This window comes from Carcharodon carcharias, chromosome 20 (assembly GCF_017639515.1).
Source record: "Carcharodon carcharias isolate sCarCar2 chromosome 20, sCarCar2.pri, whole genome shotgun sequence".
Classification (NCBI taxonomy): Eukaryota; Metazoa; Chordata; class Chondrichthyes; order Lamniformes; family Lamnidae; genus Carcharodon; species Carcharodon carcharias.
This window is the reverse complement of record NC_054486.1, coordinates 22,481,736-22,502,940: the sequence shown is the minus strand read 5'-3', so window position 1 is coordinate 22,502,940 and position 21,205 is coordinate 22,481,736. Positions and strand designations below refer to the sequence as shown.

At 46.1% G+C, this 21,205-nt stretch overlaps 1 protein-coding gene across 1 annotated transcript in view; it reads left to right on the top strand.

Annotated features, from left to right (window-relative positions):
- The window catches only part of LOC121292478 (sushi domain-containing protein 6-like), a 56,308-nt gene extending 36,264 nt beyond the window's left edge, over positions 1 to 20,044 (top strand). The window contains exons 3-6 of the mRNA XM_041214465.1: positions 7,767 to 7,961; positions 11,933 to 12,071; positions 12,376 to 12,791; positions 16,256 to 20,044. Coding sequence (XP_041070399.1) covers positions 7,767 to 7,961; positions 11,933 to 12,071; positions 12,376 to 12,791; positions 16,256 to 16,281 — 776 coding nt within the window. The 3' untranslated portion in view covers positions 16,282 to 20,044. The remainder of the gene's footprint in view (positions 1 to 7,766; positions 7,962 to 11,932; positions 12,072 to 12,375; positions 12,792 to 16,255) is intronic.
- Positions 20,045 to 21,205: the final 1,161 nt, after the last annotated feature.

Genomic DNA, 21,205 nt, shown 5'->3' with positions numbered 1-21,205 from the left:
TAATAGATTCAGAGGTAGCAGTTCAAAAATGGGTACCCATGAGATGCCGTGGGCCATCAGGATTGGCAGAATTGTATTTGACCACAATCTGTAACCTCATGGTCCAGCGTATCCCACACTTTACTGTTACCATCAAGCCAAAATCAACCCTGGTTCAAAGGACGGTGCAGGAGAGCAAGCCAGGAGCAGCACCAAGCATGCCTAAAAATAAGTTTCTGACCTGATAAAAGCTACAACACTTGCATGCCAAACTGCGGATGCAGCATGTGATAGACAGAGCTAAGCGATCCCACAACCAGTGGATCAAATCAAAGCTCTTAAGTTCTGCCGATGCAATCGTGAATGCTTGTGGACAATTAAGTAACTCACTGGAGGAGGAAGCTCCCCAAATATCCCACCCTAAGTGATGGTGGAGCCCAGCGCATCAGTACAAAAGACAAGGCTGAAGCATTTGCAACTACCTTCAGCCAGAAGTGCCGAGTGGATGATCCATTATGGCCTCTTCCTGAGTTCCCCGCTTAAATAATTGCCAGTCCTCAACCAAACTGATTCACCCCATGTGAGCACATTGGATACAGGAGAAGCTCTGGACCCCATCAACATTCTGGTTGTAGTGTGAAGACTTGTACTCCAGACCTAGCTGCACCTCCAGCCAAACTGTTCCAGATTTTTTTTATCCATTCACGGGGTATGGGTGACGCTGGCTGGGCCAGCATTTATTGCCCATCCCTAATTACCCTTGAGAAGGTGGTGGTGAGCTGCCTTCTTGAACCGCTGCAGTGCATATGGTGTAGATACACCCACAGTGCTGTTAGGAAGGGAGTTCAGGATTTTGACTCAGTGACAGTGAAGGAACAGTGATATATTTCCAAGTCAGGATGGTGTGTGACTTGGAGGGGATCTTGCAGGTAGTGGTGTTCCAACTCCGACAGCTACCTAATAAAGTGGAAAATTCCCAGGTATGATCCTCTTCACAAAAACCAGGGTAAGTACAATTTAGCCAATGACCACCCTTTCAGTCTATGCTCATCCATCAACAAAGTGGTCGAAGACGTTGGGCAGAATTGTCCCAGATTTGTACTAAGTGCAGTGGTGGGCGGGAAAAAAGAATGTGTTTTACCTGCCAGTCACAATGGCGGCTTTTCACGCTGTATTGTCCCAATCCCACCCTGGGAAACATGCCATTTTGCTGGTGGGCGGGCTCTGGTTCGCCAGGCACACCGTCACCTCTCGGCACTTCCAGCCCAGGCCTGCTGCACAGAAGACATGGCCCCAAAAGGTAAGAAGACTGCAGCCCCTGATTCAGTGACCTATCCCTGAGATGCCTTCTGGACACTATTGGAGCCCGCCACGATTCCCTCTACCCCACTCTGGCTGCAGGAGGTCCAGCAGTCTCACCACTCCAGCTTGGGACACAGTGACAGTGGTGGCCGGTGCCAATGCTTCACAGAAGAGGTTGGCCATCAAATACAGAAAATAGAATGCTCTCATCTGTGCCGCCAGGTTAAGGCAACCACCTCATCACTCTAAACTCACACACTCACAAGGCATTCACTGGTATCTCACTCCATGCCTGCTCTAGGAACATCACCACTCTCTCTCTCACACACCCTCACATGTCCATCTGGCTTCATCTCCTCTGGAGTCTGCCTCCTCAGCCCTCACCATCTTGAGACCACTTGCACAGATCAACATGTGTGCTCACACATACCCTGGGATACCCTCCCCCCCCTCATCCTGCAGCCTCTTCCCTGGCCTGAAGCCACTTTATCCCCCTTCCCCAAGCAAGCCCTAGCCCTGCAGCCATTGAAAAGCCACCCCACCCCCCACCCCCATTACTTCTGGTCTGGTAGGTAGAGACCTGCCCATGAGCCCCCCTAAAAGTGATGTGGTGCTGCCTGAAGCAAGGTAGGCAAACAAACCGCAAAGTCCCAAGCAAAGTGCAGCCCACCAGGTGCACGTCATTCATAAACAGTTGGGAAGCACGTCAGCGTGATGTACCTGGATGATCCAAAGTGGGGGGGATGATTCCAGCGAGTTGGGCTTATAATATTAAGCAGATTTATTACGATAAAGTTCTTGATGTGACAGTGATGGGAAACATAGCCCACCATTGACAGGCAGAGCGGACAATTGCGGACTGGTTTCACAACGGCGTGAAACCGATTTTTTTTTGCCTTCCTGCCATATTGTCCGCTCACACTCGCCATGATGCCTGTCGCCAGCAGGTACGGAAAGTGCCGCCTGCTGACAGCGCTATCAAGCAGCACTTACTCACTAATAGTCTGCCTGCTGCTGCTCAGTTTTGATTTTGTGAGGATCATTCATCTCCAGACCTCATAACAGCCCTGATCCAAAAGTGGCCAAAGAGAGCTGAATTCCAGAGGTGAGAATGACTGACTGTCCTTGATGTCAAGAAGCCCTGGCTATAATTGCCCCTTGATGTTCAGTGGCATTACCATCACTGAATCCCCCACTATCAACATCCTAGGGGTTACTATTGACCAGGAACTGAACTGGACTAGCCATATAAATACTGAGGCTACAAGAGCAGGCCAGAGGCTAGGAATCATGCCACGAGTAACTCACCTCCTGACTGCCCACAGCCTGTCCACCATCTACAAGGCACAAGTCAGGAGTATAATGGAATACTCTCCGCTTGCCTGGATAAGTGCAGCTCCCACAACACTCAAGAAGCTGGACACTGTCCAGGACTAAGCAGCCCGCTTGATTGGCACCACATCCACAAACATTTACTCCCTCCACCACTGACGCATAGTACCATGTACAAAATGAACTGCAGGAATTCACCAAGGCTCCTTAGACAGCACCTTCCAAACCCATGACCATTGCCACGTAGAAGGACTAGGGCAGTAGATAGATGGGAACACCACCACTTGGAAGTTCCCCTCCAAGTCACTCACCATCCTGACTTGGAAAAAATCACCATTCCTTCACTGTCGCTGGAGCAAAAATCCTGGAACTCCCTTCCTAACAGCACTAGGGGTGTACCTCCACCGCATGGACTGCAGCAGTTCAAGAAGGCAGCTCACCACCACCTTCTCAAGGGCAACTAGGGATGGGCAATAAATGCTGGCCTAGCCAGCAATGCCCACATCCCGTGAATGAATTTTTAAAAAAAAGTCAATGGGAATTAGGAGGAGAACTTCTTCACTGGTTTGAATCATACCCAACAGAAGGAAGAGAGGAGGTCACTCAGCTCAGATCCAGGACATCACTGCAGGAGTTCCTCAGGGTAGGTTCAATCATCTTCAGCTGTTTCACCAATGACATTCCATCCATCATAAGGTCAGAGATGGGGATGATCGCTGATGATTGCACAATGTTCAGCACCATTCGTGACTCCTCAGATACTGAAACAGTCTATCTCATATGCAGCAAGACCTGGACAATATCCAGGCTTAGGCTGCCAACTGGCAAGAAACATTTGTGTCAAACAAGAGCCAGGCAATGACCATCTCTAGCAAGAAAATCAAACCATTTCCCCTCAATGTTCAACAGCATTACCATCGCTGAATCTCTCATCATCAACATTCTGGGGTCACCATTGGACAGATGCTTAGCTGGCCTGCCCACATAAATACAGTGGCTGCAAGAGTAGGTCAGAGACTGGGAATTCTGCGGAGACTCCTGACTCCCCAAAGCCTGTCCACCACCTACAAGGCACAAGTCAGGAGTGTGAGTGAATATTCTCCACTTGCCTGGATGAGTGAAGCTCTAACAACACTCAAGAAGCCCAACACCATCCAGGACAAAGGAACTCACTTGACTGGCACCCTATCCACTACCTTACACATTCACTTCCTCCATCACTGACGCACAGTAGCAGCAGTGTGTACCATATACAAGATGCACTACAGCAGCTCGCCGAGGCTCTTTCGACAGCACTTTTGCAACCCCACAGTCTCTCCTACCTAGGAGGACAATGGCAGCAGACACATGAGAACAATACCACCTGAAAGTTCTTCTCCAAGCCACACACCATCCTGACTTGAAACTATGTCACCATTGCTTCACTGTCACTGGGTCAAAATCCTAGAACTCCCTTCCCACCAACACGATGGGTGTAGCTACGCTACGTGGACTCTGTAGTCTAAGAGGACAGCCTTCCCAAGGGCCATTAGAAATGGGCAATGAATGTTGGCCTTATCAGCAATGTCTGTATACCAGAATAAATATGGGCAAAGCAAGGTCCCACAGATGATAGTGACCAAATATCTCCCTTACATTTCTTGGATCTACCATTTCCTAGGTTCACTGATTTACTTTTAGGCTCATTTGAAAGGGCAGGCAGGCCCTTGGGTTAATGTCCCATCTGAAAACTAGCACGTTTGACAGTGCAGCTTTCCTTCAGTGCTGCAGAGGGTGCTTTGGCCTCGGTTCTGTGCTCTGGAAAGGGACTTGAATTCATGACTCAGAGGGGGGTTGCTACCCACTGAGCCGCTGCTGAATGTAGTCACTTGACTATTGGCTGTCTATGATACTAATGGGATGTGTGCATGGGGAGAGGTTTAACATGAATCCACAGAGCAACAGCCTTCAGCAGGGGGAAGCAGGGAGGAAAGGAAACTCAAAAGTATTGTCTGTACTGAAGATGTTTCTGCCTCCGCTGAAGCTACAATGAACACAGTGATACTGCCCCCACTTTCCATTTTAGCTGAGCGGAATGAAGGATGTGCATGTGTGTGTGTCCACGGAATGAATCCCCAGGAGGATTTGGAAACTGAATGAGGAATTTAGGCAGCTTTGTGATGGTATGTGTCCACAAATGGTGCCTGCTCATCTGCGGAGCTGTTTCTGCTGGGATTAAACACGGTCATTGAATCTGACAGGACAGAGGAGGCCATTCAGCCCATCATGCCTGTGCCAGGCCCGAGTTGCCCTATTAATTCCACTGCTCTAAGCTTTCCCAATTGCTTTGCATCTTTTTCAAATATGCATCCAATTTTCTTCTGACAGTTACTGTTGGATCTGCCTTTTAGGCAGAATAAAGTAAGATGTTAATCCCTGGGTTCATGTCATGCTACTGAAGCCGACAGTGTGAGGGAACTGGATTAACATCAGTGGAGGTACAGTCAGAGAGTGCGGCTGTGTGTGTTGCCCTGATCATTCCCACTAGGGCAGCATTAATTGTGGTATCGCTGAATTACAGACATTGTTATTTACTGTCAGTGGCCTGTCGCTAAAGTGTGGTTTTTTTCTTTCGCAATGGACCCCAGTGGATTCACAACTTGTTCTAATAATACGTAACAACAGAATGAGTCTCTTGGCCGTTGCTATGGAGACTGTGTTTTGCTGGTACAACCTGCAGTAAGATGGAACTAGCATTCATATTGCGCTTTTCATGACTCTGAAAAGCACTTTGCGGCCAGTGAAGATATGTTTTGAAGATATAACGAAGGAGGTATAGGAGCCAATTTGCACACAGCAAGCTCCCACAAACAGCAATGAGATGCTGACCAAATAATCTGTTTGTGATTTTGGTCGAGGGATAAATATTGGCCAGGACGCTATGGAGAACACCTTGGCTGTTCTTTGGAGTTGTGCCATGGTATCTTTTACATCTGCCTGAGAGAGCAGACAGGGCCTTGGGTTAACATCTGATCTGAAAAATTGCCCCTGTGACAGTGCAGCACTCCTTTAGTACTGCACTGGGAGTCTAGATTACCGTTCCAGATTCTGGTGCGGGGCTTGAACTCACAAACTTCTTACACCAAAGTGAGAAGGCTGCCCACTTGGCCATAGGCCGGGATTTTCTGGTCCTGCCAGCGGCGGGCATCATCATGGGTGGGACTGGAAAATTCCGTCCACAGTACAAAAGTGAGGGACTGGGGTGGTGGATTTGGTCCTGTTGTAGTCTGAGGAAGGTCTGGTCTGGCCAAGGGGTGGTGAAATCAAGGGTATTATTTTGTCAGCCATGTTTTCCCTTCTTCTGTCTCATCCAAAGATAGTGACTCATTCTGAGGTACTGACGGGCCATGCCAACCCTGTGGCACTTCACCCAGTTCACATTACTCATTTATAAGCTTAGATAGTGATTGGCGGGTTGTGTGCTAGTGCCCTTGCCCAACACTGTATGGTGAGGGGGCGGGGGGGGAGAATGGGCTGTGGGTTTACTGATTGGCAATCAGGAAGTGGGAAACCTTGGCAGATCTCCCTTCATGCCCAGCATTTCATCCCCGTAGCCCCCACAATCATTCGACTGGTCAGTTGGGTCCATTCTGGTTTACGGCACCAGATCGAGGGAGGGCGCTGGCCAGCCCCTGACGATTTTGAGGTCCTGGCCTCAATTTAAAATCTTGCAGGTAATCTGCAGAGACCCAAACAGGCCTCCTGATGTCTTCAGATCAGAGGCCTTCAGGTTTCCCAGGGCAGCTGCTAGCAGAGTAAGGCACCGGGGGAGATGGCGATCACAGAGGGTTGGTGTCACCAGGTTGGCAGCTGTCCAAATTATTTACTCCTGCTCCTCCTGAGGCCTGCAAAACTAATGCAAAACGTACCTTTGAGGAGCCTCTTTACTTCCGTTGCCCATGGAAATGGTCAGAGTCAGCATGGTGCAAAATCCAATCTGAATGAGTCTCAGTGGCAACTAGGGTCCTAATTGAGTTACAGGACCCCATTTCTCATATTGAAAGGGACCTATCTCCTGAAGCAGGAAGCTTTTCAGATCTGGCAATAGGCCTCCTTCAAAATGGCACTGGCTACATTGACAGTGTTAATGTAACTTTGCAACTTCCTGCTCCCATGTGTGTAACTTAATGTCCCTGCTAACATAATTGACCAATCACCTAGGCCAGAGCTTCACAGAGGGTCTGCAGCATGGCCGGTCCAAGAGCACTTGCCTTTTCTTTAGTCAGCCATGTTGTCATCAAGACCAGAGTATGTTAGCCCTGGGGTATTGGAACACTTTCCATTTCAGACACACAGTGTCAGCATCCGCCACTCCCAGATAACTGGGGCAGATCCATGGACTGCTCTGTCCCAACAATGTGGTCAACATGCTAAAGCTTCAGTGGAGTGAGCCCATCCCAAGCTTATCTTCTGCTGGACCATGTGAGCCAGCTGGCTGAAAGAATTTCAACTCATCGTTCAAGGCTGACCTCCTGAGGTGAAAGTTCACCATCTAACCCACTGTACCATCTGGTTCCTACACCCGTGACCTCCCATCAGCAACAGCTTGCATTTGTAGAGTGTCACCAACGTTGCTGAAGTGTTGCAGAGCAACTTCATGTAAAAAGGAGGATAATAAAAATTGGCTGCCAAAGAAGGAATTAGAACATGTGAGCAAAGGCTTGGTCAAAGAGATGGGTTTTATGTTGTAACCTAAAGGAGGAGAGAGAAGCAGAGAGAAAGAGAGGTTTAAAATTTCAGAACTTAGGGCATAGGCAGCAGAAGGCATGGTTGCCAATGGCGAAGTGACTAAAATCAGGGCCACACAAGGCCACAATTGGAGGAGCACAGTGATCTTGGAGGATTGCAGGGGTGGAGGAGGTTATGAAGATAGGGAGGGGTAAGCCATTAAGGACATAGAAAAACAAAGATGAGAATTTGAAAATCAAGGTGTTGCCAGGCCAGGAATCAGTGCACAGGTGTTTTGGGCGAATGGGACTTTGGGTGAATGCGGGTTAAGCTATGGGTATCAGGGATGTCAGAGCAGCTCTGACTCTCGTGTTTGGATAAAGAGTGGTTTGTAACTCCACCATTTCCTATGTTCACTAATTACTGTCCATTTTTATTCTCAACAGTCTGCCACCAGCCATTGCAACCAGAAAATGGCGGCTTTGCATGCCACCCCTCACCATGTACCAACTTTGTACCCAGCACAGTCATCGAGTATTTCTGTGACGAGGGCTACACACTGAAGGGAGACTACAAGTACCTGACCTGTGAGAATGGAGAATGGTACCCTGCAATGGAGGTCAGCTGCAGGCTGAACCCAGGTCAGTGCTAGGGTCACTTGCGCCTTTCAAGCCTTGAGATTCCCAAAGTGATTTACAGCTAAAGAAATCCTTTTAGAAATTGTGATGCAGGAAGTGAGGCAGCCAATTTGTGAACATCAAGCTCTCACAAACATAAATAAGACAACGATCACCAAGACAAAGGGGAGAATTCCCTTAACCTGCTTTTGAATAATGTTCTGCCATGGGATCTTTTACTCCCACCTTAGAGGGCATACAGGGCCTCTGTTTAAGGTCTCATCCGAAAAATGGCACCTCCGACATTGCAGCACTCCGTTAGTACCGCAGTGAGAGTATTAGGTTGGACTATGTGTCCAAACCCCCCAGAATTGGACTTGAACCCCGGGTGGGGGTAGTGTTGTTGTTGGGAATTTGGATTGTTTTCCTTATTCGTTCTTAGGATACAGGCATCGCTGGACAAGCTGACATTTACTGCCCATCCTTAGCTGCACATGTCCAATGGACTGGGTTGCAAGACCCCTTCAGGGGATAGTCATTTTGGTGTGTGACTGCAATCATATTAGGGCAGAGCGGGACAGTCGTTAGTGTGTTTCATGAAATTGCTTCACTTGCACGTTAAACTTAGCACAAAGTTATGCCTAGTAATTAATAGTGCAAATACCATTCTAAATGTGTGATAATTGTTAATGACGACCAATCAACCTCTCTGGCCCAGAAAGTGAGTAATTAAAAGTGTGGAGTCTCATGTCTTTGGGTTGTGAAGGCCCTCTCTAAGGGGCTGGTTAGCTCAGTTGATTAGATGGCTAGTATGTGGCTTAGAATAACTCCAAAAGCACGGGTTTTATTCCTGTTCTAGCTGAGGTAGGCTTGGGACCTACCTCCTCACCCTGTCCCTAAGAGTGGAAGACAATGGCAATCCACCACTGACAAAAATTGCCAATAAAACAGCTCAGGCTGGAACATCAGCAGACAATGAGCCAAGGACCTGCCTTTGGCCAGGGCACTCACGAATAAATGAACCTTATTTGAATCTAGAGATAAAAACAAAAAACTGCGGATGCTGGAAATCCAAAACAGAAACAGAATTACCTGGAAAAACTCAGCAGGTCTGGCAGCATCGGCAGAGAAGATGTCAACATGTCAGTTGAAGGGTCATGAGGACTCGAAATGTCAACTCTTTTCTTCTCCGCTGATGCTGCCAGACCTGCTGAGTTTTTCCAGGTAATTCTTATTTGAACCTAACTCTGTTTGAGTCAGTTGTTCTCACCCATTCACTCCCACCGAAATAGGTTGGGTTAGATGGTTTAGCCCATTGCCTGCCTGACATCTAGGATAATTTGGGTTTGATCAACTCAACCTGCTATACTCTTTTTCCTCCCACTACCAGTACAGTTTGGTTGGAGGTTACAACTGTGTAATTGCTTGAGACTTACTGACTGTAGATCTGTCTTGATTGTCTCATGTTATGGTGTACAGTAGCATAATGGTAATACTACTGGACTAGTCATTCAGAGGTCTGAGTTAATGATCTGAAAACATGAGTTCGAATCCCACCATGACAACTCAGGAATTTAAATTCAATAAGTTAATCAATTAATTAATTAAAAACCAATCTGGAATAAAAAGTTAGGTTTTTCTTTATTCTTTCATGGAATGTGGGCATTGCTGGCAAGGCCAGTATTTTTTGCCCATTCCTAATTGCCCTTGAACCAAGTGGCTTGCTTGGCCATTTCAGAGTTGGTGTACACCAGACCGGGTAAGGATGGCAAATTTCTTTCCCTGGAATATTAGTGAACCAGATGTTTTTTTTCCTTTATGACAATCAATGATGGTTGTTATGGTCACCATTACTGAGACTAGCTTTATATCCCAGCTTTATTAATTGAATTCAAGTTCCACGAGCTGCTGTAGTGGGATTTGAACCCATGTCCCCCGGCCATTAGCCTGGGCTCCTGGATTACTAATCCAGTGATATTGCCACTACGCTACCGTCTCCCCTAGCATCACTAATTGTAACCATAAAACGACTGGCATGTTGTAAAAACCCATCTGGTTCACTACTGACCTTCAGGGGAGAAAATTTGCTGTCCTGACTTGGTCTAGCCTCTGTGTTACTCCAGACCCACAGCGATGTGGTTGACGCTTAGCAGCCCTCTGAAATGGTGCATCAAGCCGCTGCGTTGTAGACCAGAAGGCAGCTCGCTACCACCTTATCAAGGTCAATTCATGATGAGTAATAAATGCTGCCTAGCCAGTGATGCTCATGTCCAATAGATTAATTGAAAAAGGTAATGCCACATTCCTCTCCGGGATTAAATTTCCCTCTCACTCCAGGGTTATCCCAGGGTGGGGATAAAGGACACAATCCCAAAGCTTTTCATTCTTCACGGCTCTGATTCTAAGCCACTTTTGGTCTGTATCGAATTCTCTGCTGAAACCACTGCATCTCTCACCGTCTTCAGAAGCCTCCCTGAAAACATACCCCTTCAGCTATGGCCTCAATCTCTGTCTCTTCTTGCCTTACAACTCATTACCCTACATCCTCCCCCCACCACCACCCCCCCCCCCCGTCCCCCCCAACCCCAAAATTCCACTTCCAACTTGCTGCTATTTGATTCGTGCACCTTTCAAATCGAAGTTATTTGGTGACTGTTTTTTTCAGAATCTCAGTACGTGAACGAAAAGAAACTCATTCAGTCAGGTCGGGAGAGACCCAAATGACCCTAGGAATTTAGAATCATAAACTGAAGCCATTTGGCCCATCGTGCCTGTGCTGGCTCTTTGAAACAATGTTTAGTCCCACATTCATGGCGGGGAGATGGTGACCAGAAATTGTCACCCAAAATTTGGCTACGATCCAAATTTTCCGGTGCTGACTGTGATGATTCCTGCCGCTCAAGGGACAGGAAGATCCCGGCCATAACTTCAAGCACTGACCGTGTACAAAGCCCCCATGGTGGTGGGCAGGAAGTGTGCATCCAGTTCCAGCTGGAAGTCTGCCAGTTGTCATTTTGGGAAAGTTAAAGAATAAGTCTCCTTTGCTGATTCCTGAAGCAGGACTGGATCCTTTTGCAAACACAATTAAGGGGCCTCACACTTAAGGCTCCCACTTCCAAAGTGGTTTGGCCTGGTGAGGCAGCAAATGCCATCCCTCTTGGCCAAACCAGGCCCTGGGATCAGCCGTCACCAACGAGATAAGTTTTTAATTACATGAATGTACATAAATGTGGAGCTTAGAGGAGAAGGAGAAGGAGTGCTGCTCCTGACCTCAAATTTAACACCACAATCCCTCAATCATTGGACTCCACCCAGACCCACTTACCTGAGGATCATTGTGATGCTAGCAATAGTCCCACCTTATACCCCTCTTTGCTGGCTCCATTAATATTGAGGCCTAGTGTTGGGGTGCCTTGGGCCTCATCATTTGCACAGGGTATGTACACTGCACCCCTCGCCCTAACTCCATGTGGGATCACAAAGAGGCACACTTGGGTTTCTAGGCCATTGCTGTGGATGGAATAAGTGTACCAGAAAATAGATTGGGCAGAGGTGTTTGTATCCTGAGCATCTTAAGTATGGAGAAACCCTTTCAGCCTGATTTATACTGTATCTTATTGTTGGGTATGTTGTTTGATTATGTGAGTTTGTTTACTATTGGTGCTCATTGTGCTTGATTGATTAAGCCTGGATGTGGATGCAGAAAAAGTAAGCAAACTGTAGAAGTTGCTGGAAGCCAGAGCTGGAAGCATGGAGCAGACATTTTAAAGCGCTGTGAATAAAACTTGTTATACACATGGAAACTAGTGCCATCTCTTCATAGCTCTGAGGCATACAAAAAGGATACGACAGGTACATTGTCAATTCCAGCCATGAATGTGATTTGCACTGACTATCTTAGATTATTAAATGCAAAACATTGTTTATTCCTGTCATGGAGCTGATTTACAGATGTTGAGAAGGTGCGCTAATACTGTTTAATCTCCTCCATTTAGATAAAGATACAAGGGCAAGTATTGGAGTCCCAACACTGTCAATAGTTGCATCCACTGCCAGCTCTGTCGCTTTGATCCTCCTCCTGGTAGTTTTATTTGTTTTGCTGCAACCAAAGCTGAAGTCATTTCACCATAGCAGGTGGGTAAAGAGCAGGCAAAGTGGATTGTGAGTCTGGGACAGTGGGGAAAGGGGTTGGTGGGAAATTTGTGAAAGTCTGGGGAGGGTATAGGGGTCGGGAGAGGGGAGATCCTGAGTCTGTGATACTATTATGGAGCCAAGGTGTATTGGATGGTGTTAAGATACATGATCTAGTTGAATCTTTGACCAGGCTTGAGGGACTGAATGGCCTCCTCCTGTTCCTGATGTTCCTCAAGGATTCCTGAGGTTTGGGCCAATGTTACATGCCTGTTGGATTTAACCATATGTGTGTCTCTGTCCCCAGGCGAGATCAGGGAGTGTCAGGTGATCAGGTGTCCATTGTAGTGGATGGAGTTCCTGTCTCCCTGCCCTCCTACGAAGAAGCTGTGTACGGCAGTTCAGGTGCTGCCATCCCACCTTCCGGCTCGCGGGTACAGATCGTCTTGGCGGAGGGGCCAGTCCCAGGTGGGGAGGCCCGAGAGGAAGGTGCTCGCTGCAACAGAGGTGCTGACAACTGTCCAGAAAGCCCCAGGGATGCTGAAGCCCATGGAAGTGGCAGCCGCTCAGAGACTGTTCTGATTCATCAGCCCGCCTTCTCCTCGCCTGCACACTCCCGCAGATCCATGCTGAGGCTGTCTCGATCTTCAGACACTCAGGACTCCGAGAGCAGCGATGTCCAGAGCCTCCTCTCCCTCTCCTCCCCTGTAGGATCCACTGACGGTAAGCAGGCATCGCCAATAGGTCTTAACTTTTTGTAGGTCTTTGACTGAAGAAGTGGAGGGTGAGTTGTGCAATATAAGAATACATTGGATAGGATACGTCTCGATAAGTTTAGATAACTACAACAGCATAGATTTATGTAGCCCCTTTGTGTAGTAAAACATCCAACAACACTTCACAGGAATGTAATCAGACAAAAATCTGACACCAAATGTGATGCTAGGACGTGTGGTCAAAAGCTGGTCAAAGTGAAGGGAGCCATGTAAAAGAGGAAAGAGAGAGTTGGCGATGTGGAGAGGTTTAGGCAGGGAGTTCCAGAGTTTAGGGCCCCAGCAGCTGAAGGTATGATGGCCAATGGCGGAGCAGTTAAAATCGGGGATGTACAAGAGGCCAGAATTGGAAAAGTACAGGAACACAGGTATACTCCATGACAACCGGAATACATTAAGATATGGAATTCCCTCCCTCTCTCTCTATGGCAGTCCTCATTACCCCAGCTAAAAGGTTGGGAGGGAGTCAGGAGCATGCCCATGATTCCTACAGCTGCCCCGCAGCAATTTAATGCTGGTAGTAGTGTTAATCGCTTTAGGGTGAGGCATTTGATCTTGCGAGTACGGGTAGGGTGCCTTCATTGGGTCCAGGGAGCCGCAAAGGACGTCTCTCCCCTGCCCCCCCACACCACCTCACCCAACATTAGCTCACACAGTTAAAGCTGATGGGCTTCCTACTGCCATGGGTCTTCCCCTGCCAGGGGTAAAATACCAGTGGGAGGTGGGATGAGGCCCAAGGGCAGGCAGGCCACCCAATTCCCTTGTAAAATTTCAGATGGGATGGGCTGGGGAAGGCTGATAGGTGGTGGGGAGGCCACCCGGATTTTACGTGGCCTCCGTGCCTTCAACCTGAGGGTGGGGGAGTGTGAAATCCAGCATCCCCCCCTCTCTCTCTCTCTCTCTCTCTTTCTCTCTCTCTTTTTCTCTCACTCTCTCTCTCTCTCTCTCTCTGCTGGCTTCAGTGGGCCTTATAACAATTGAATGTTGAATAACTTACAAGATAGAGATGTTCTGTTTAATATATTATTCTGTCCTTTGTTTAATCAAATCCTGATTTTATAGGGAAGCTTTAAATACTTGAAGTACAAATTTCTTTGTCTACCTTGTTCACTTACACTGTCGTTCTTTCTTTCTCTATCTCTCTCATTCATTATCTCAGGCTCTCTGTCCTTCTCTTTGATTTTGTATCTCACTTCCCCTTTCTTTTGATCTCTCTACATATTTCAAATAATATATATTGTGTATATTATATCTCTTTCTCTTTTTGTATCTCATTTTTACTCACTTGCCCTTTCTCTAACTCGTTCAGTCAATAATTATCTGAAGAGAAAAACTTTTCAGGGCTATGGGGAAAGGACGGTGGAGCGGGACTAGCTGGATTGCTTTTGCTGAGAGCTCGCATGGATACAACAGGCAGAATGGCCTCCTCCTGTTGCGTAACCATTCTTTGATTCTATGATTTTGTTTGCATCCCTCTTCCTAGGCCTTTGCCAAAACCTTGCTCTATAAGCAGTAATTCCCTGTCCCAGTGGGTTGGAAGCTGGTTAATGACATGGCACCAATGACAATAACATGGGCCAGAATCCCCAAACTCCCATTCCCCAAGAGAGAGGCTTTCCACTGGAAGGGTAGCATTGCAGAGTCATCCCTTACAGGAGGCCACTCATTGTTTTCCAACCGCTTGAGACAGGGGTGGTCTTAATGTAAACCATGTACCTTGCATCCCTGTCACTTGTTACCTTTGTCAGTTGAGCTCTTTCATCCCAGCTCTGGGATGTTGATGGAGTGTGCACATAGAATAGAATCATAGAATGGTTACAACACAGAAGAAGGCCAGTCAGTCTGTCATGTCTGTGCTGGCTCTCTGAAGGAGAAATTCATCTGGCGCCACTCCCCCTGCCTTCTCCCTGTAGCCCTGCACATCCTTCCTTTTCGGATAGAAATCCAATTCCCTCTTGAATGTCTCGATTGAACCTGCCTTCATCTCTCAGGCAGCGCATTCCAGATCCAAATCACTTGCAGCGTGAAAAGGCTTTTCCTCGCGTCACCATTGCTGCTTTTGCCAGTTACCTTAAATCTGTGCCCTCTGGTTCTCAATCTTTCCACCAATGGCAATAGTTTCTCCCAATCTACTCTGTCCAGATCCCCCACAATTTTGAATACCTCTATTAAGACTCCTGTCAATCTTATCTTCTCCAAGAAGAACAGTCCCAACTTCTCCAATCTATCTACATAGCTGAAGTTCCTTATCCCTGGAACCATTCTCATGAATCTATTTTGCATCCTCTCTACTGCCTTAATATCCTTCCTAAAGCGCGATGCTTGGAAATGGATGCAATACACCAGTTGAGGCTGAACCAGTGTTTTATACAGGTTTAGCAGAGCTTCCTTGTTTTTGTAATCTATGCCCCTATTAATAAAGTCTTGGATACTGTATGGTCTATTATCCACTCTGTTAATCTATCCTGTCACCTTCAATAATTTGTGCACATATACCCCCAGGTCCCTCTGCTCTTGCACCCCCTTTAGAATTGTACTTTTTATTTTATATCATCTCATCTCTGTGTGTTCTTCCTGCCAAAATGAATCAGTTCGCGCTTCTCTGCATTAAAATTCACCTGCCACTTGTTTGCCCATTCCACCAACCTGTCTTTGTCCTTTTAAAGTTCTAAACTAGTTGTCACAGTCAACAATACTTCCAAGTTTTGTATCATCCACAGATTTTGAAATTGTTGCCTGGTGAAGGTCATTAATATGTCAGGAAGAGCAAATGTCCTAACAACAACCCCGGGGAACTCTGTTATAAAACTTCCCCTGGTCCAAACAACAAGCTATAGTGACTACTCTCTGTTTCCTGTCACTCAGCCAATGTCGTATCCATGTTTCTACTGTATTTTTTATTCCACGAGCTCTAACTTTGCTCACAAGTCTGTTGTGCAGCATGACACACACCAAGACTAGTTCGAAACAAAGGCTTAAGTGAATGGCCTTGTTCCCAGGGAATTTACAGTTCCAAAAATGAGCAGGAGTAAAGGGATAAATCAAAGATTTCCCAAGAGAAGGTGATGTTCTCACAGCAACAACTTGCATTTATGTAGCATCTTTAATAGAGTGACATGGCCCGAGGTGTTTGGAAGAAGCAAAATCAGAGAAAATATCAACAGCAAGTCACGAAAGGAGATAATAGGGCAGGTGAGGGTAAAAGTTTGGTCAGAAAAGTAAGTTTTAAGGAACACAGTTCTTGGGTGATTGTAGGGCTGGAGGAAGTTACAAGGATAGGAAGGGGTGAGAATATCTTTGAAGCTCTATAAGACTCAATATGGGAGGCTGTTGTCAAGGTCCTGTAAGAACATTACTAGCTCAGCCTATGATCTAGTGACTCTCAACTCAAACCCTGTTCCCTTTTTGTTTCAGATATTCCTTTGCTCAAGGATGCATAAGGTTGTCAGCATTGGGACCACCTGCTCAGCTTCCTCCTCCTCCTCCTCCTCCTTCAACACTTGACTCTCCATCTCCAATTAACTGACTTGGATCCTGTAGCAGGAGCTGTGGTGAAGAAGCCCTCCCCTGCCACCAGCCTCAGCACTCCCCCGCCAATACCCCCCAACGCTGCTGATGCCCAGCGCGGGACTGACTCACAGGGGCGCAGTAGTATTTACACTCAGCATGGGCACATTCCGCCTATGGAGACATTGGGGTAATTCTGAGAATGGTGACCCTCAAGCCAGTGACGGATCCTAATGTCCTTCACAGCACAGGACTTAGACTAGACACTGGGTGCTGGTGGTAGTTTGAAGTGCTTATTTTAGGTGCTTTTCCTCACCCCTGATTTGGTCTTCTGTGCCATCCCTGTTTCCACCATCTATAAGCATTGCCCAGTCCACTTTGTAATCGACTAGCAGGCCCCAGCTATTTCTTAATCCTTTCCCCACACCAGACAGAACGTGGCAAACTTTGAACCCTTAAATATTGGTCAAGGTTAAGTTCAACATCAGAACAAATAATTTGCCCTTTTTATTCTAGTCAAAGCAGCCAGGTTTCTCGGTCACTGCTGGCACTAGTTCTCTTGTGAACTTCCTGCTGTTTGGGGAATGCAGTGCTGTATGAAATGGGTAGGTGTCCCATGCTGTGTCAGGTGGGCCACTCTGCTGAGATACCTCTGGGGTGGCATTGGGCAAGAGCAGATTGGTGAAATGCACCTTGCCTATGATGAAAGACAAACTGAGATGCGTCATTCATTGCCAACCTCTGGAATAAGCTGATTAACACCAGGTCAATTTTTAGCCTCTGTGTAGACTGCTCTTGGTTCTGCAAATCTAGCTCTGGCATTTCAGCAGGTGACCATCTCAGTCAAAGACTGGGCTTCCCCCAACTTCACATCCGTGACCAGGAAATGCTATTGTACCTGATGAGGTGGTGGAGGAGGATAGGTTTCTCTAACAAGAAAAAAGAACTTTTATTTATATTGCACCTTTCACAACTTCAGAGCATCCCAAAGCGCTTTACAGCCAATGAAGTAGCTTTGAAGTGCAGTTACTGTTGTTGGAAATATGGCAGCCAATTTGCACACAGCAAGGTCCCACAAAGTTATATGATAATGACCAGAGAATCTGTTTTATAGTGATATTGGTTGGTTGAGGGATAAATATTAACCAGGACACTGGGGAGAACTCCTCTGTTCTTCAAAAGAGTGCCATGGGATCTTTCACATCCACCAGAGAGGGCAGTTGGAGCTGAAAGATGGCACCTCTGACAATGCAACACTCCCTCAGTACTGCACTGGGTGTGTCAGCCTAGAATTTGTGCTCAGATCTCTGAAGAGGGGCTTGAACTCAAAAATTGCTGATTCAGCTGAGAGTACTGTCACTGAGCCACCGCTAACCCATAAAGGGTAAGCAGTGTGTACTCCCTCTTCACTATCAGTGTGGGCTCTCAGATATACCTTAATCGAGCAATGAGAACCTTTGATTCAGTAAAATCTGCTCATGTAAGCAGGTAGCATAAAGGCTGGGACCTTTATATCTGAAATCCAGCCCCCTAATGCTTGCAGTTCTCCATAGCTGGAATACCAAATACTGGTGGATATTCTCTTCCCTTTACCTAAACTGCACACAGGCTAAGTGGAAATCTGTATCGTTTTTTTTTTCTTTTTGCCTTGCTGACGTGAATGATGTGGGTGTGTGTTTCTCCTGTTTTGGCCTCTTTCGTTGAAGGGTCAGGAAAGTGATTGCAGGGCAAGGCTTCAACACTGAGAATTATGTGGTGATGATGATGTGTAGAGTTGTTTCCAAATAAAGGGGAAAACTAGAATTGTCCAAATTAAATGAACAACACTTGGATAATGTTCCTGTGAAGCGCCTTGGGATTTTTACACTAAAAATCTACATAAATGAGACAAAATTTGACACCAAGCGGCATGAGATATTAGGGTAGCAGAGGTAAGTTTTAAAAGAGTGTATGAAAGGTATAGGTGGAAAAGGAATTCCTGAGCTTGGAAACCTGGTGCAGGTGTGGAGATGGGGAAGGGAGGGCCTTAAGGCTATTTGAACACAATGAGGATAATTTCAAAATCTAGCATTATACAGTGATAAAACCCAAGGGGCTAGGGTCTGGAGAAATTGGAACATGCCCAGCTCAAACACTGGCATGTAGTTGCCCCATGTAAGCTGCTGATACTGTAACTGTACCCCCTCCCTTTCTACATTGGTAATCCATTAACCTAGGCTGTTTGAAGGTTCAGATGAGTCAGGAATCTCACAGACTGAAAATAGTGGTGTAGTGGCAATAGCTAATGCTCTGGGGACATGGGTTCAAATCCCACGATGACACCTGGAGGAATTTAAATGTTACTTTAATAAAAAGTCCTGAATTGAAAGCTAGTCTCATTACATCAGTAATGGTAACTGTTAAACCATCATTGATTGTCCTTATTGACAAAAACACATCTGGTTTACTAATGTCCTTTAGGGAAAGAAATTTGCATTCTTACATGTGACTCCACCTCCACAGCAATGTGGTTGACCGACCCTTAACTGCCCTCTGAAGCAAAGCATTCAGTTCAAGGGATATTAGAGATGAGCAACAAATGCTGGCCTTGCTCATAATGCCCACATCCCATGAAAAAAATAAAGAAAAGGTTTGTTCCTCGGCCTCTGCTGAAATCCCGTCTTACTGGCTGTTCGGTGACCACCAGCCAGAAATGTGCGAGGCCCTCGTGAGGGAACCAATACTGTGTATGTAACTGCCACAATGGCCCCTTCATTCAGGTAGCCTGCACCTGTGTAGCTTCACCAAGTGAGGGGTGATGACTGTCCCTGTATCTAAGCCTAGAATAACTGAACAGATGAAAAATGACGGGCAGTGTGTCCCACACAGACATGATACCTTGCGCATCACAATACAGGCACACACCACTCTGTATACATGTAAACAGGTATTTGTATCGACACCCGTGGAAATTAGAGCCGTTAGCCCAACTAGCCTATGCTTGTAGTTATGCTTCAAGAGCCACATTTCCAGCCTACTGTCAGCATCACTTTGTTCCTTTCTCCCTCATACTTAACTAGCTTTCCCTCACATGCATCTGTTATTTGCCTTAACTATCCCCTTGTGCTAGCGAGTGCCACATTCTAGTCAGGCTATCCTTGCTGACAATCAGATCCACACCTACTGGTCATGAAGCAGCAACATGATATAAACAGGGCCCTGGTGTTTCCACCTTCCTGTCCCTGCAGTCTTGAGAGGCTTTGCGTGTGCCCGTGCCAAGATGTTGTGTGAATGTGTTCCAACTTGTGTTCTTGAATTAACCAGTGCTTCTTTTTTGTAACCAATCTGTTCTTGGGCTCTTGGCTGTAGTGGGGAGGTGTGTGTTGATTAGATTTCACAATTTTTCATTGTAAATAAATAAATTCTCCCACGTTTATTAAGTGAGAAACGGGATGCTGTTGTACAGCGGTCCTGCTGTTGACAGAGGCTAGAGCATGGTTTCTTGTGACTTGACTGTTAGTGAAACAGAATGGAGCTGTGGAATGTGTCAGGGTCACTCAACCTGTGCATCTTTGGCTTTTGCTTTCAAGTTTCTTTGGATTCCTGTATATTGCAATTGGTGTGAAGATAGTATTTTAATATTTGTACAAAGTTAATTTAAGTTTAATTGTACTATGTATATAACTGCATTTCTAAATAAATTTACTCTTTAAGTGAGTTAATGATCAAGTGTTTAATTTATTTTACCTTTCCTAATCCTGAAGTGTTTGGTGACTTGAAGCACCTCTAGTACTGCTCAGAAATAGAATCCGAGATCACCCTGATCTTGTGTGCCTGCCATGTAAAACCTAATGATGCATCAGGCAAAACACTTTACGATCTGGGGTGTGTTGCTGCAGTGTGTGTTCCTGCAAAGGAGAGGGTTTCACTCCAAATCAGGCAAAAAGCAAACTCAAGTCTTCAGTTTGGAGTGTCTCAATCACAATGGCAATCACTGTTATCAGAAAGCTAACTAACCAAAAACAAAATGGTCTCGCTGAGCTTGCTTCAATAGAAGTGAGATCTGAGACGTTCTGATTTTTGCTCAATTCTTCAGTGTTATTATTCGCCCCCCCCCCCCCGCCCCCTGCCCGCAGATTTTACTCTCTGCAACTTTCATCAAGTCTAAGGCATACAGCAAAGGGCCCAATCATGACATGAAAAACTATTTTTATTACGCAGAGTAAGGTTAGGGTCTGAGAGCGTGGTTGAGGCAGACTGAAATCATGGATTTCAAAGGGAAATTGGATAAGCACTTAAATTTGCAGGACTAGGGGAGTAGGACCAGCTGAGCTGCTCTTGCAGAAAGCCAGCACGTACATGACAGGCTGAACATTCTCTTTCAGTGCTGTAACGATTCTACAATTCTTAATTAATTCTGTTGTTATCACTAAGTTTTATTTGGCCTTCACCCCTCAGTTAGTTGTTTTTTTTCTTCCTCCTCCCTTGCTAAAACTTATTGGCCAATTTTCTGAATCTTTGCCCCCTAAAGGTTCTAGCAGAAGCTATTTTCACTCCCTCAATTGGGATTATGTAGAATATATTCCAATTTTCCTTATTTTGAGGTTTGGAGGATGGTGTCATATACATCATTTGCCTGTAATACAAGTTATTAAATCAAGTCACAGATAATAAACCAGCAAACCAGGAAGTAAGATAGGACCAACTCTCTTCCTTTTAAATTTTCATAAATGGTATTTCAACTTTTATCTTAATCCAATTAAACTGTCTTAAAAATGTGAAATTTATAGTGGAAAAATTTGACAAAAATTCTCTTTTCAGGGCCAGCGAGGACGTTCAACAGTAGTCGTGAACCTAGAATACGATTTAAAAACTCAG